The 12,495-nt window shown below is 37.1% G+C and overlaps 1 protein-coding gene across 1 annotated transcript; it reads left to right on the top strand.

The window, feature by feature from the left end:
• The first annotated feature begins 597 nt into the window (after positions 1-597).
• Positions 598-11,795, top strand: hnf1a (HNF1 homeobox a). Its single transcript, XM_056464306.1, is given in 10 exon segments — positions 598-1,138; positions 1,140-1,205; positions 4,850-5,049; positions 6,017-6,197; positions 7,371-7,573; positions 8,552-8,700; positions 10,615-10,747; positions 10,845-10,892; positions 10,895-11,032; positions 11,752-11,795. Coding segments are annotated over 10 exon segments (1,386 nt in total). The 5' UTR covers positions 598-914.
• The last annotated feature ends 700 nt before the right edge of the window (positions 11,796-12,495 follow it).

The raw sequence follows: 12,495 nt of genomic DNA, 5'->3' as shown, positions 1-12,495 counted from the left end.
CATTCAGTGGTGGGAACGGGCTTCCATATGTTCTCCCCATGTTCACGTGGGTTTCCTCCGGGTGCTCCGGTTTCCTCCACAGTCCAAAGACATGCACTATAGGTGAATTAGGTAAACAAAATTAGAAGGGTATCCGCTGTGTAAAACATATGCCAGAATAGTTGGCGGTTCATTCTGCTGTGGTGACCCCTGATAATCAGGGACTAAGCCGAAGGAAAATGAAAGAATGAAGGAATGAACGAACTCTTTCTAGTCATCTCAACTTCAAGCAAACTGACTTAAATATGATGTTAAACTTTACATAACTTAAACAATGTAGTTGAAACCTGATTAACTGATTAAAATAAGTTAAAGCAGCATACAAATATTTGTTGTCTTAAGTTTTTGTTCACACTTGAACAAATGAAGTTTATTCAACTCAATTTATGACAGCTTTTTTTTACAAAAAAATGAATTGGTTTAGATTTAACACGCTGAAGTCATTTACGCTATTTGTTTTGCTTTCAGTGTCCAGTGCTGAATGTGTTAGTAATGTTCATTTTCACTGAATGCACAGACTCTACACTTTGCCCTTAAAACAGGCCGAGGCCAAAGTTCACAGAGGAAAAGAGAGAGAGAGAGAGCGACAGAGTAAAGGAGGAGGGGATGAGGGAAAAGCAAGTAGCAAAAAAAAAATCACATTTCAAAGCAAAAGGACAACAGTTATCTAGAGCTAAAAGAGCAGCAGAAATTGAAGAAACCTGAAAAACAAAGAAAAAAAACGATGAAGACAATCGACTGAGACACAGGTAAACACTTTCGAATGTTTGTTTGCCTTCTGCGAACGTCTGTTTGACCACGTTAGTTATTACTCAAGCAAAACAGTCTAGTAGAAAAACGAAAACGTCTGCTGAGACACCTCCGAATCCAGAAAGATGGACGGAGGAGAGTCGAGGAGATCAGAAGGTAGCGGTCGGCTGTCAGCCCTACAGGAGCAGCTGGTGTGGTCTCTACTGGGCTCGGGACTGACAAAAGAGCTACTCATTCAGGCTATGGGAGATCTAGAACGAGAACGGGCCTTGTCTGGTGGCGAGAGGGCAGACCGGGCTGACTGCGAGAGCTCTGAGGAAGGAGAGATGGACAATCCACCTCCAATCTTCCGAGCTGGAGAAACTGCCGGCGGAGGAGGCAGCGAGACAGAGGGCTCAAGTGGACCAGCTGCTACAGTAAGTCCTCAGCCTTCATCTGATATAATTTCAGTCCAAGCTTAATCTAAAATCTACAATCTTGTGGCTTTGATGTTGCTCCTCCGTAAAAGAAACATCTTCAAGATCCATTATTGTCCTATCCTTGGTTGTACAAATTTCTTGGTAAACCTTAGGTCTTCTTTTCTTTGGCTTCCTCTTCTGTCTTGTGCTCTGCTTTCCAACTGATGGGGTGAATATAAAGGAGGTTCCACCTTTTTTAGTTACTAATTACCCACCCTATTCATTATTCTCTGGCCATTTCTATGTTTTTAATAAATGAGCTACATCGACTGGTTAAAATTAACAGAGTGACACAGTGTCCGTGGCTCAGTGTGTGTGTTTGTGTACACGTGACGTGATATTGTAAAGATAGTGCTGTTGTGAGGGAAGTCTTGGTTTTTTTTAACTGTGTGGGTCTTTGAATTGATAAAAATGGACTTGTGATGTACTTTATGTTAACATAAAAGGGGATTTGTAAAGGTGAAATGTATTGTTGTTGGATGTGTTTGTACGTTTTTTAAAGCTTTGCATGTTTGTATTGCATTAACAAGGGTTGTTTGCAATCATTTTACTGGACTTTGGCCCCTTGTCTCTTTCCTTATCTTACAGTGCAAACACTGCACTGCTCTCACTTCATCTATATTATGCTTCCATACACTCCCCCACCCCTTCTTCCCCCCACACACAAAGTTATATATACAAGTTTCATATATATGGATTAAACTTTAATACATAAAGATTCAAATTAAAGTTACATTACATTTTAGAATATATGTTGTTATATATTTTGTTGTTATGTATACCTATATAACAATATTAAACTCTCATATTTTTCAAAGAACTTTTATTTATTTATGTACACTATCTGACAAAAGTCTTGTTGCCTATCCAAGTTTTAGGAACAACAAATAATAACTTGACTTCTAGTTGATCATTTGGTAACAGAATGATATATGAAAGGCAAAAGCCTTTAGATTACGCTTATTTTACCAAAAAAAAAAGGTCTGACTTTGCTTAGACAAAAGTTTTGTCATCTAACAGAAATGTACACCATAGAATATAAAGTTAAGGTGCAGGGAAAAAGAATTAATATTATGTATGACTCCCATGAGCTTGGAGGACTGCATCTGTACATCTCTGCAATTACTTGAATAATTTATTAATAAAGTCATCTGGAATGGCAAAAAAAAGCGTTCTTGCAGGACTCCCAGAGTTCATTAAGATTCTTTAGAGTCATCTTCAAATGTCTCCATCTTACCCCAGACATGCTCAATAATGTTCATATCTGGTGACTGGGCTGGCCAATCCTGGAGCACCTTGAATTTTGATGAGGAGGCTTAAGTACGAGAAGGAGCGCTATCCTGCTGAAGAATTTGCCCTTTCCTGTGGTTTGTAATGTAATGTGCAGCACAATTGTCTTGATACATCAGGCTGTTGATGTTGCCATACACTCTGCAGATCTCTCGCACACCCCAATACTGAATGTAACCCCAAACCGTGATTTTTCTTCAGAAATCTGACTGATTTCTATGAGAATCTTGGGTCTATATGGGTTCCAATAGGTCTGCTGCAGTATTTGTGATGATTGGGATGCAGCTCAACAGATGATTATTTGGAAAAATCTACCTTCTGTCACTTTTCCAAATGATCAACTAGAATTCAAGCTATTACTTGTTGCTATTACAACTGTGATCGATGACAAGACTTTTGTCAGGTTGTGTATGTATTTAAATGAGTATCAGCCACTTAAATGAGCATGTAGCCATTCTTACATTACATTTAAAGGGTTCATGTATTTAAAACTGAATTCTATTTTGCACTAAAAGTAAAATATAAACTTTAATATTTTTAATATTCTGAGTAATGTCTAACATGGAGATTTGTGCGCTTATTCACTGTCAGTAAAGTTTCCAGCTTAGGTGAGCCCTGCAGAGATTCCTCCGAGGCCCCCAGCACTGACTCAGCAGAGGAGTCACTTGCTGGCCCATTACATTGTAGGTCTGCCCTTTGGTCAGCCCACGTTTTGGGTATAGATCCCTGCTATGCGTGATCCCCACTAGGCGATCCCATATGCCTGTTCAGCCACGGTGCAGTCCCCCCTCAAAGGTGGACCTGTGTCTTCCCTCTCCGCTAACCATCTTAATATATGCGTATTCCCCCTTCTCAGGGCTAGTCCATATACTTTTTTGCCACCATATCTCCCCCACTTGGGTAGCAGGTGGCCTCCACAGCGTCCTCCCTATCGGGACTGCAAGCTTTCCAAACATACTGTCGTATTTAAATTCCTAAATATTATCTAGATGCTTGCGGCTTCCGAAAAAAATACCTCAATCCGTAAATCTTCTATTGAAGTGGGATAGGTAAGAGCCAGGGAACACTTTGGAAGGCCGTGCCTCTCTATGATGCAGATGCGCTCACGCTTGCCTGGCTAACCTCTCATCGGAGGCGGAGGTAAGGTGCATTATGGAGTTTTCCAGACATTTCCCATAAGTGGATTAATTCCAATATAGCATTGAAGTTCATCATCCGAAGGGGAATGCTCTGGTTACCAAAGTAACCCTCGTTCCCCGAGGGGGGGAACGGAAATTCTATATTGCATCGCCTTAATGATTGTTCCTTGGCTGTGAGTATCAGTCTCTTCAGCTTAAAAAGGATGCCTCTCCTTGCTTTCCTTGTGCTTTTATTGCTAAATTGATTGCAACAAGCATCAGGTGCACAAGCAGACACTTCATTGGCATGTCAATGGCCCGTTTACATAGTCTTTCAGACAATTGGCTTTCTGAATGAAATTCCCAAAAGTGGATTAAATCCACTATAGCATCCCCCACCCCCCCCCCCCTCGAGGAACGAGGGTTACTTTAGTAACCAGAGCGTTTTTGCGGTATTCTAATTTTCTGCTTATGAAACATTTTCTTATTGTTATTATCAATGTTGACAACAGTTGTGTTGCTTAATATTTCTACCATTTAAGCCATCCTTCCTGAATAAAAGCTATTAATTAAATAACCTTACCTCAAACATTTGAACCATGAATATGTAATTAATATGTATTGTACAGTTTTTTATAATAATATATTATAATTTATAATTTAAACACTGTGTCATAGTTAATTTCATACATGTATAGACGCCTAGTTTCTTAAGGTTGCTATATTTAATCTTCCCGCCATATTGAAACTGTAAAAGATGTTCATTGAACACCACAGGACAAGTTTACTTTGTGTTCACAATCATAGTTATCACTGATAACATATTGTAGATATCAATAACATCCATATCTATAATATATATTCGAGGATGATGTTAAACTAACACAATACGACAAACACAAACCAGCACGGTCTCCCATGTGAAAGGTTTTCTGATTTGGGCATTCAAATCTCCAATTTGTACACCAGAGCCTTTGCAATGTTGGGAAATCTTCATTGATTTTAAGTGTGATTAATTGATGACACATTGAAGACGGCGGATACGTCAACATGTTGGGAAGTATAATATATATATATTAAATATATATTTAGAACTCAAATACTTGAAATTCTCCCAGTAATAATCATTATGCATTTTTATAAACAACTGATTGCAAATATTCAAGCGTATTATGATGTGTTAATGTCTGTTAGAGAGGATCCTTGGCATGTGGCTAAAATGGTGAAGAGCTACATGCAGCAGCACAACCTTCCCCAGAGAGAGGTGGTGGAGTCCACTGGTCTCAACCAATCACATCTGTCGCAGCACCTCAACAAAGGCACACCCATGAAGAACCAAAAGCGTGCCGCTCTCTACAGCTGGTACACCAAGAAGCAGGCTGAGATCAGCCAGCGTGAGTATAACCATATCTCATTTCTTTCATACGCAACACCAATATTTAAGACAGGAAAATTCTATGAAATAAACTTGTAATTTGTTTTATCCTCTTTAACTTTTATCTAATTGAAAAACTACAAAGGAAAGATTTACAGTGTTTTCACTGACAGAAGCTGCTTTTCCACTGTTCGGTACAGTACAGGTTTGCATTGCAGTCTAGTACTGCCTAAAGTGGGTGAGATGCCTTGACTTCTGGCTCGTCCCATATAGCTCTCAGTGGATCCACTCCCTGGCTACCATTAGCCATGTTTCTATCTACTTATTTTTTATGGGCATTTTGGAGTTTCGCATTAAAATGCTTATTGAAATGGATATGCTAATTGAAATGCTAAGATGCGCATACATTTGTGGAATGACATTCCAGGATCGACAAAGTTGTCATTGTCTAACTCTAAATCTTAAATGTTGACTATTTACTGCACTGATAATGACTATTGAGTTGACTTTTGTTGTGTTGGATATATTATTTTCTGTATTGTTTAGATAATGTGTCATGTGACCCCTTAGTGATCAAATGAACTCCAGACGCATTTAAAGATTTTTTATGATTAGATTATTTTCACTTACTTTTCGGGTGGCTTGGATTTATGTATTTGCTGTTTATCTTAAGTGTTGTTTTTGCCATTCATGCCTTCAAAAGCCACTAAAACTTTACAATTTGCCTTTAAGATTGACACTGCAATACAAGTTAATGCTGCTCTGTGGCTGCTTAAAATTCTGCCAAAGATGAAAAACAGCATAAAATCCAGAGTAAATGTGCGCCCGACCCAATTTAGCCCCTAGTTTAGCAGTATGCAGTTCAAATATCTGATGTGTATCTGATAAATATCTGAAGAGCAGCATTAAATAGTCTGTCACTCCAGAGTCACCTCTGTTCCACCTTTACATTAGAATGAATGGTTGTCTCAATCCGATAATTACAGAATTCACTAATGCCAGTCGAGGAGTCATATCGGGTGAGGAACCCGGGGAAGATGTGAGAAAAGGACGGAGAAACCGATTTAAATGGGGTCCCGCCTCCCTGCAGATCCTGTTCCAGGCTTATGAACGACAGAAAAACCCCAGTAAAGAGGAGAGGGAGGGACTGGTGGAGGAGTGCAACAGGTAAGTCAACATAAGAGTTGAATGTTTAGTATAATCTAAAGTGCTTTTGAAGTTTGGACAAGGATAATAGGGTGAAACGGGTCAAGAAAAAGAACCCCAACAAAGCCAGTCTATAGGTGAATTATATAAAAAAAATGTTATGGTGGATGAAAGTTTGTTATTACCAATATTACCATTAACGTTCCCCACCAATGTTTTTTTAAACGGACATTTATTAATAGTGGACGCATTACAACCAGCGAACAGAGCATTACAGTAATCCAGCCTAGAGGTCATAAAAGCATGATCTAGCTTTTTTGTTTTTTTGCATCGGAGACAGATAACATGTTTTTTTTTAGCTTAGCAATATATGAAATACATTAAAATAATATCTATAATAATATATAAAGTAAGGCTACCAACATGATTTTCACCTAAATCTGATGAATGAGATGTAAGGCAATTTCTCTTGTTTTATCACTTCTGGTCTCAGATCTGCGACTTCCTGTGTACATGCATGTGTTTTGGTTGAGGAGTGGCTTTTGGACTGTTATTATTCAGTGCGGGCAGTATCTTTAGCTTTAGCAACTGCAAGCCTCTATGAAATTGTTTACGCTGCCTTTAATTATAAGTTGGCCAGAATTCTGAATTAGAAACTAGGGATGTTTTTCATGTTCAACTATCAAAATATGACTGATAGCACACTTGTTATCATCTGTGAATTATAAAGAGACAATGATTTTGTATGTTAGATTTTTTAAATCCATAGACCAACTATTGAAAGAATTGTGCTTTTGGAACTGGAGCTTAACTATGCCAAACCAAGTCAGTCAGGACTCAAATGCCAAGTGTTTAACTTCACGGTACATCAAAATGATTTCTCATTTTGTCACCCCTTTAAATAGAATAAGTATTATTTTTATAGTAGATTTAGCATTTTATATCAATGATATTTACATACAGGATATTTAAATTTGAATTCAAATCATATCAAAAGATATTTATACGTTCAGTAAAATTTTACACATTAAGTATTGCCCCATTAGTGGGAGCCCTATTTAGATAAATTAACATTTTGTGATAATGCATGAATAAATCAGTGTACACACACAAAAATATGTTACAATATTAAACGAAAGATACTTAAGCAGAGCAATTTTCCCATCTTACCCTGCCTGGATGTATGTGTTTCAGAGCGGAGTGTCTTCAGAGGGGAGTTTCTCCTTCTCAGCTGGCTGGCCTGGGCTCTAATCTGGTCACAGAGGTTCGTGTTTACAACTGGTTTGCAAATCGGCGTAAAGAGGAGGCATTTCGCCACAAACTGGCACTAGATGTGCCCTACAGCAGCCAATCAGCTGCCTCCACATGCCAGACACTGCCGTCCAGTCCTTCACCAGGTATTCAAGCTCAAACCCATCCATACACTGTAATAATACATTAAAAATATATAAAAACAGTTTATGTTGTGATTCACAGGTGTTTTCTGTTTCATTAATAGTTATGAATTGCATTATGGGACCTTGATCTCTGATCTGCAGTTTAAAAAGTGACTTATGTTGACATTTTAGTAGTTCAAAACAATATATTGTATAAGAAACTATATTGTAGCAAAGTTAGTTTTTGAGGGAAGAAGAAGACATCAGGGTCGGCGATTCAGGTAAGCAGTAAAGTTTTATTTTTCAAATGCATGCACAACACCCGTAGTGCGTGTGTGTGTGTGCTCTCTCCCTCTTCTCCCGGCTGCTCCTTCTGTTCTCCTTAAGAATTTTGTCTCTCCGGCCCAATCACTAGAATAAACAGGTGTTATTTATTATTTCTGATTGGCCTGCTGATTAGCCGCCGGGCTCTAAGCCTGCTCTCCCCCCTCATTGGGTGTTCGATCATGCTTACCTCTCCACATATATATATATATATATATATATATATATATATATATATATATATATATATATATATATATATATATATATATACATATACAGAGTTAAGTCTGTAACATAACAGAGAATGTATGATTGTTTATTCCCAGCTTTTTGTATCATAATTTACAACACCATCTCAGACAATATATTACGTCAAACTATTAAATTTGTCAGTAAAAGTAACTTTTTTGAACGTTTTAGCATTAAATGTTTTTGGAGAAAAAAAATCAAGGTCCCATAATGCAATTCAAAAGCATGAACAAACACACATACACACACAGAAAAACATGAACCACTAATTATGGAAAACTGTGAATTTACGGATCTGGTGACTGATGATTTGTCAGTTGCATAAAATTATTTACTTAATACTTTTGGGGGTTATCTTTCAGATATAAATAATTCTTCTTTCTCACTATATTTGACCTTTCATCTTTTCTTCATGAACTAAAGGTCTGAAGTACAGTCAGTCGGTGGTGTGTGAGAGTTTGGGCTCCGTGAGAAGCTCTGGTGCTGAAGATAGAGGAGCCAGTGTTCGTCTAGCCAGTCCAGTCCAGCTAGAACCCAGTCACACACTCCTGGAGACACACCATCTCAAACCAGTGAGTTTAATTCACACTTCTTCACAGATATCATCATAGTTCAGTGAAATTTAAAAACTGATTGTGTTCATCTGACAATACCCATAAGCACATCAGAAATTAATAGAGCTTTGGAGAATAAATGCAATAAATTCATTCATTTTTCTTCAGCTCAGTCCTTTATTTATCAGGGGTTGCCACAGCCAACTGAACAACCAACTATTCCGGCATACTGTGTGTTTTACACAGCGGATGCACTTCCAGCCAATGCAACAAATAAAAGTTACAATTACGAATCTTCTTTATATTAATAATCATAAACTATTTATGTAGTTAAACATGCCTAGATTATTATTATTATTATTATTATTATTATTATTATTTGTCAATAGAAGAAATGGAAGAATAAAAGAATGTTTATATAGAAAAGATGCTTTTGGGACTAATCATGCACTTGATTCAGATGTTTGTCTGTAAAAAAAATCTACTGTTATTTGTCAACTTTCTCAACAGCCTGACTGCTTCTGTATTCTGAAAAATGAATTTTTTTTTATTTTTGCTAATTATTATTTTATTTCGTTTAGTTTTCATTCTTGATTTATTGTGAATTTTTTTTCTTTTATTTCAGTTAACAAAAATGTTTTTGCCCAAAAGTTGTGTTCATTTAAGATTTCATTTACTTAAATTATTGTGGTAAGAATTGCTGCTGTCTCTGAGCAACACCATTTGCTTCCATTTGAGTGAATAATTCAATGAACCATTCTCTGGCTGTCTGCATCCAAATAAAAATGTCTCCGCCATGTGGTAGATTAAAACAGTGTGTGACAAAAACAAAAGAATTCAAAAGAAAAATCTATATTTTATAACAACATGGCAGGTACATCCAGATCATACCTGTCAACACTCCTGTTTTTCCCAGGATTCTCCTGTATTTTACAGTTTTATCCTGCTATCATCCCGTAAAGGTATTTCTCCAGTATTCTCAGTCTTTCTCTGAAGGGTGGCATATAAACATTAAAGAGCTGAGCCTCCCTATATGCTACCCATACCGCCCAACCACCAGGGGCCACCCCTTACTCTTAAATGTGAGTGTGTTCTGTGCTTTCGCTTTAGTCATGGAGACACTTTGAAATAAATATAGAAACGGCGGGATTCCCTTTCCTTTTATTACAGGTGTGCCCTCTCCCCTTCATATGCAATCCTCAAAAGTCATATAGCGGTGCATGACTGTCAGCTGACACGCTCCGTAGTGATAAATAGACGCTGTTTCCCAAACGGATTCTGTACACGCGATTTGAAGCGGACTTAAAGTTTCAGTAGTATCTGGATGCAGCCTTTATGATGCAAGCTGAGATTGCATCACTCAGCGCCAGGTCTGCATCCAGGTTTTGGGTGCGTGTTTGAACAGACATATACACATAATTACTAATGTTAATATCTAAACATGTTGATCTTGGTGTTTTTTTTCTTCAAACAACTAATTTCGTCCTAAATGAGCATAAAAAATTAGGAAAGCAGTCAAATACGTTTATTATAACGTTAGATGTGTGCATTTGTAAACTATTTGCATTTGTAACATTTGTTATTTAATGTAATCAAACGAAAAAAAAAAATCTAAATAAATAAGAGATTCATTCGTTGCTCCTTCATCAGAATGTATACTTTAAAAAAAAAATAATAAAACATATTACTGACCATTTAACGGTCTATTTACAATTAAACAGCTCCAAATAAACATACTTAGTAATTTGGGGATTTTTTTAAAGGGGGTGGGGGTGGGGAGGGAATCCCTTATTATGTTGGGCATATCCCTTATTTTCACATCCCAATGTTGACAGGTATGATCCAGATTACCTTCAAACTTAATATTTATATAGAATGTACTTTGTTAGTTGTTGTGAAGTAATTATTTCTTTTGTCTTTTTCCTCTCTCAGGCTTCTATTGGAGGCTCTTTACCTCCTGTCAGCACTCTGACTTCCCTGCATGGTGTGTCAGGATCCTCTGCTGGTGCTCCTGGACTCTTCATTCCAAGCGTCATGAGTCTGGGAGACTCCTCACTTCTCATCGGTGAAATACATATGCAGATATTCTGGATTAGCAAAACACAAATTGGATTAATTTAGGATTATTTTAAACAGAAAGCTAATACATTTCTTTACTGCAGGCTTGACATCCTCTCAACCCCAGACTGTGCCTATCATCAATAATGTAGGGGGGGGTTTACCACCCTTCAGCCAATCTCGTTTCAGCAGCCGCTTCACGCCTCACCTCAGCAGCCAATAGCACAGCAGCTTCAGAGTCACATTGCTCCAAACTCCTTTATGGCCACAATGGCACAGTTACCATGTCACAGTAAGTATTTAATAAGGTTAATTTACTACAAAGTGAAAAGTCTGTCATCATTGATTCACACTAATGTCATTCCAAACTTTGGAACACATGTATTAGATATTTTTGATAAAATCTTAAGAGATTTCTGTCCCTCCATTGAAATCGTTTCCCAAATATTCCTTACTGCAGCTTCTAGTGCAGTGATGTTATGAATGCACTACGTCGTGCACATAAAAGTGTGCATACGCAATGACACACTCCATGGCTGTATCTGAAATCATCCCTTATAACCTCAAATAGTGCACTATTTGTGGGAGCACCCGTTTTAATGGTGTCCAAAACCATAGTTGATGTTATGAAGTGCACTCAATCAATCCCACAATGCACAGCAATAACAAGTCTACAACCCATGTACACTCAACAGCTGGAAAATCCCCATAATGCACAGTGAGCATTGAATGAATGAGTGAATTTATGAATCTGACCACAAGTTGAAAGTAAAACACAATCCTATCTGTGTATAGTTTAAAAATAAAAAAGTATTTAGTTAAAGTAATGTTTGTATATAGGACAGAAATCTAAAGTCTGTGTTTCATTACTAATAGACCACTCGCTAAGTGTTAAGTAACTATCACAGGGTCTGACCAAGAAGTTAAAAATCTAAGCCTGAGGGATTTATCAACAAATAAACCCCAAACAAAATGGCATTTTCACTCACTCGTTTTATCCACTCCTTCAAGTGGACTATATTAGTGAACGGAAGTATAGTCGCAATTTCATATAGAGCACGTGTTTAAACTGCACATTCGCAAAAGATGTCCATTAAGTAGTGGGCATTGTAATGTGCATGCTTGCTGTGATGGTTAGGATTAGGGTTGGGATAAGCGTTGACATTAATAACTGTGAAGGGAAGGTTTTGGGGCAGGTGTAAAAACTAACACACAATGTAAAGGCTAATTTAATAAATAATAATAAATAATTCTAATAACTAGCAGCAAAACCGCTCACACATTTCGACATAACCATTCTACATGCATTCATTCATGAAATTAACAGGAGCCTCATGTATCAACGCTGTGTACGCACAAAAACTTTGCATTCGCCAGATTTCAATGTTTTGTAATGTACTACAAGCTTTAGGTAATGTAATCTGTTTTTTTATTACATTTATTTGAGTAGGACAGTCTAGGACAAATTGATAAAAAAAATAAAGATCATGGAATGCATTAAAATTACTTTACTTGAGGTTTTGCAAACTAGGGTTTATAAAAGGAACTAAAACCTTAATATGTGAAGTAAAAAATAATATCTTTTTAACTTTTATTTAATGCTTAAAATCCAATTAGATCCACTTATTTGGTAAACAAAGCAAGTCTCTCAAATAATACATCTACTAAAAGACAGAAAATATTACTGTACAAAATGTATTGTACTGTATATTCATCAGATGAATATTTTCATATTAGTCAATATTATTACTTTAA

Source organism: Danio aesculapii, chromosome 8, assembly GCF_903798145.1.
Source record: "Danio aesculapii chromosome 8, fDanAes4.1, whole genome shotgun sequence".
Classification (NCBI taxonomy): domain Eukaryota; kingdom Metazoa; phylum Chordata; class Actinopteri; order Cypriniformes; family Danionidae; genus Danio; species Danio aesculapii.
Note: the sequence above shows the minus strand (reverse complement) of the source record. Positions and strands in the feature narration are given on the sequence as shown.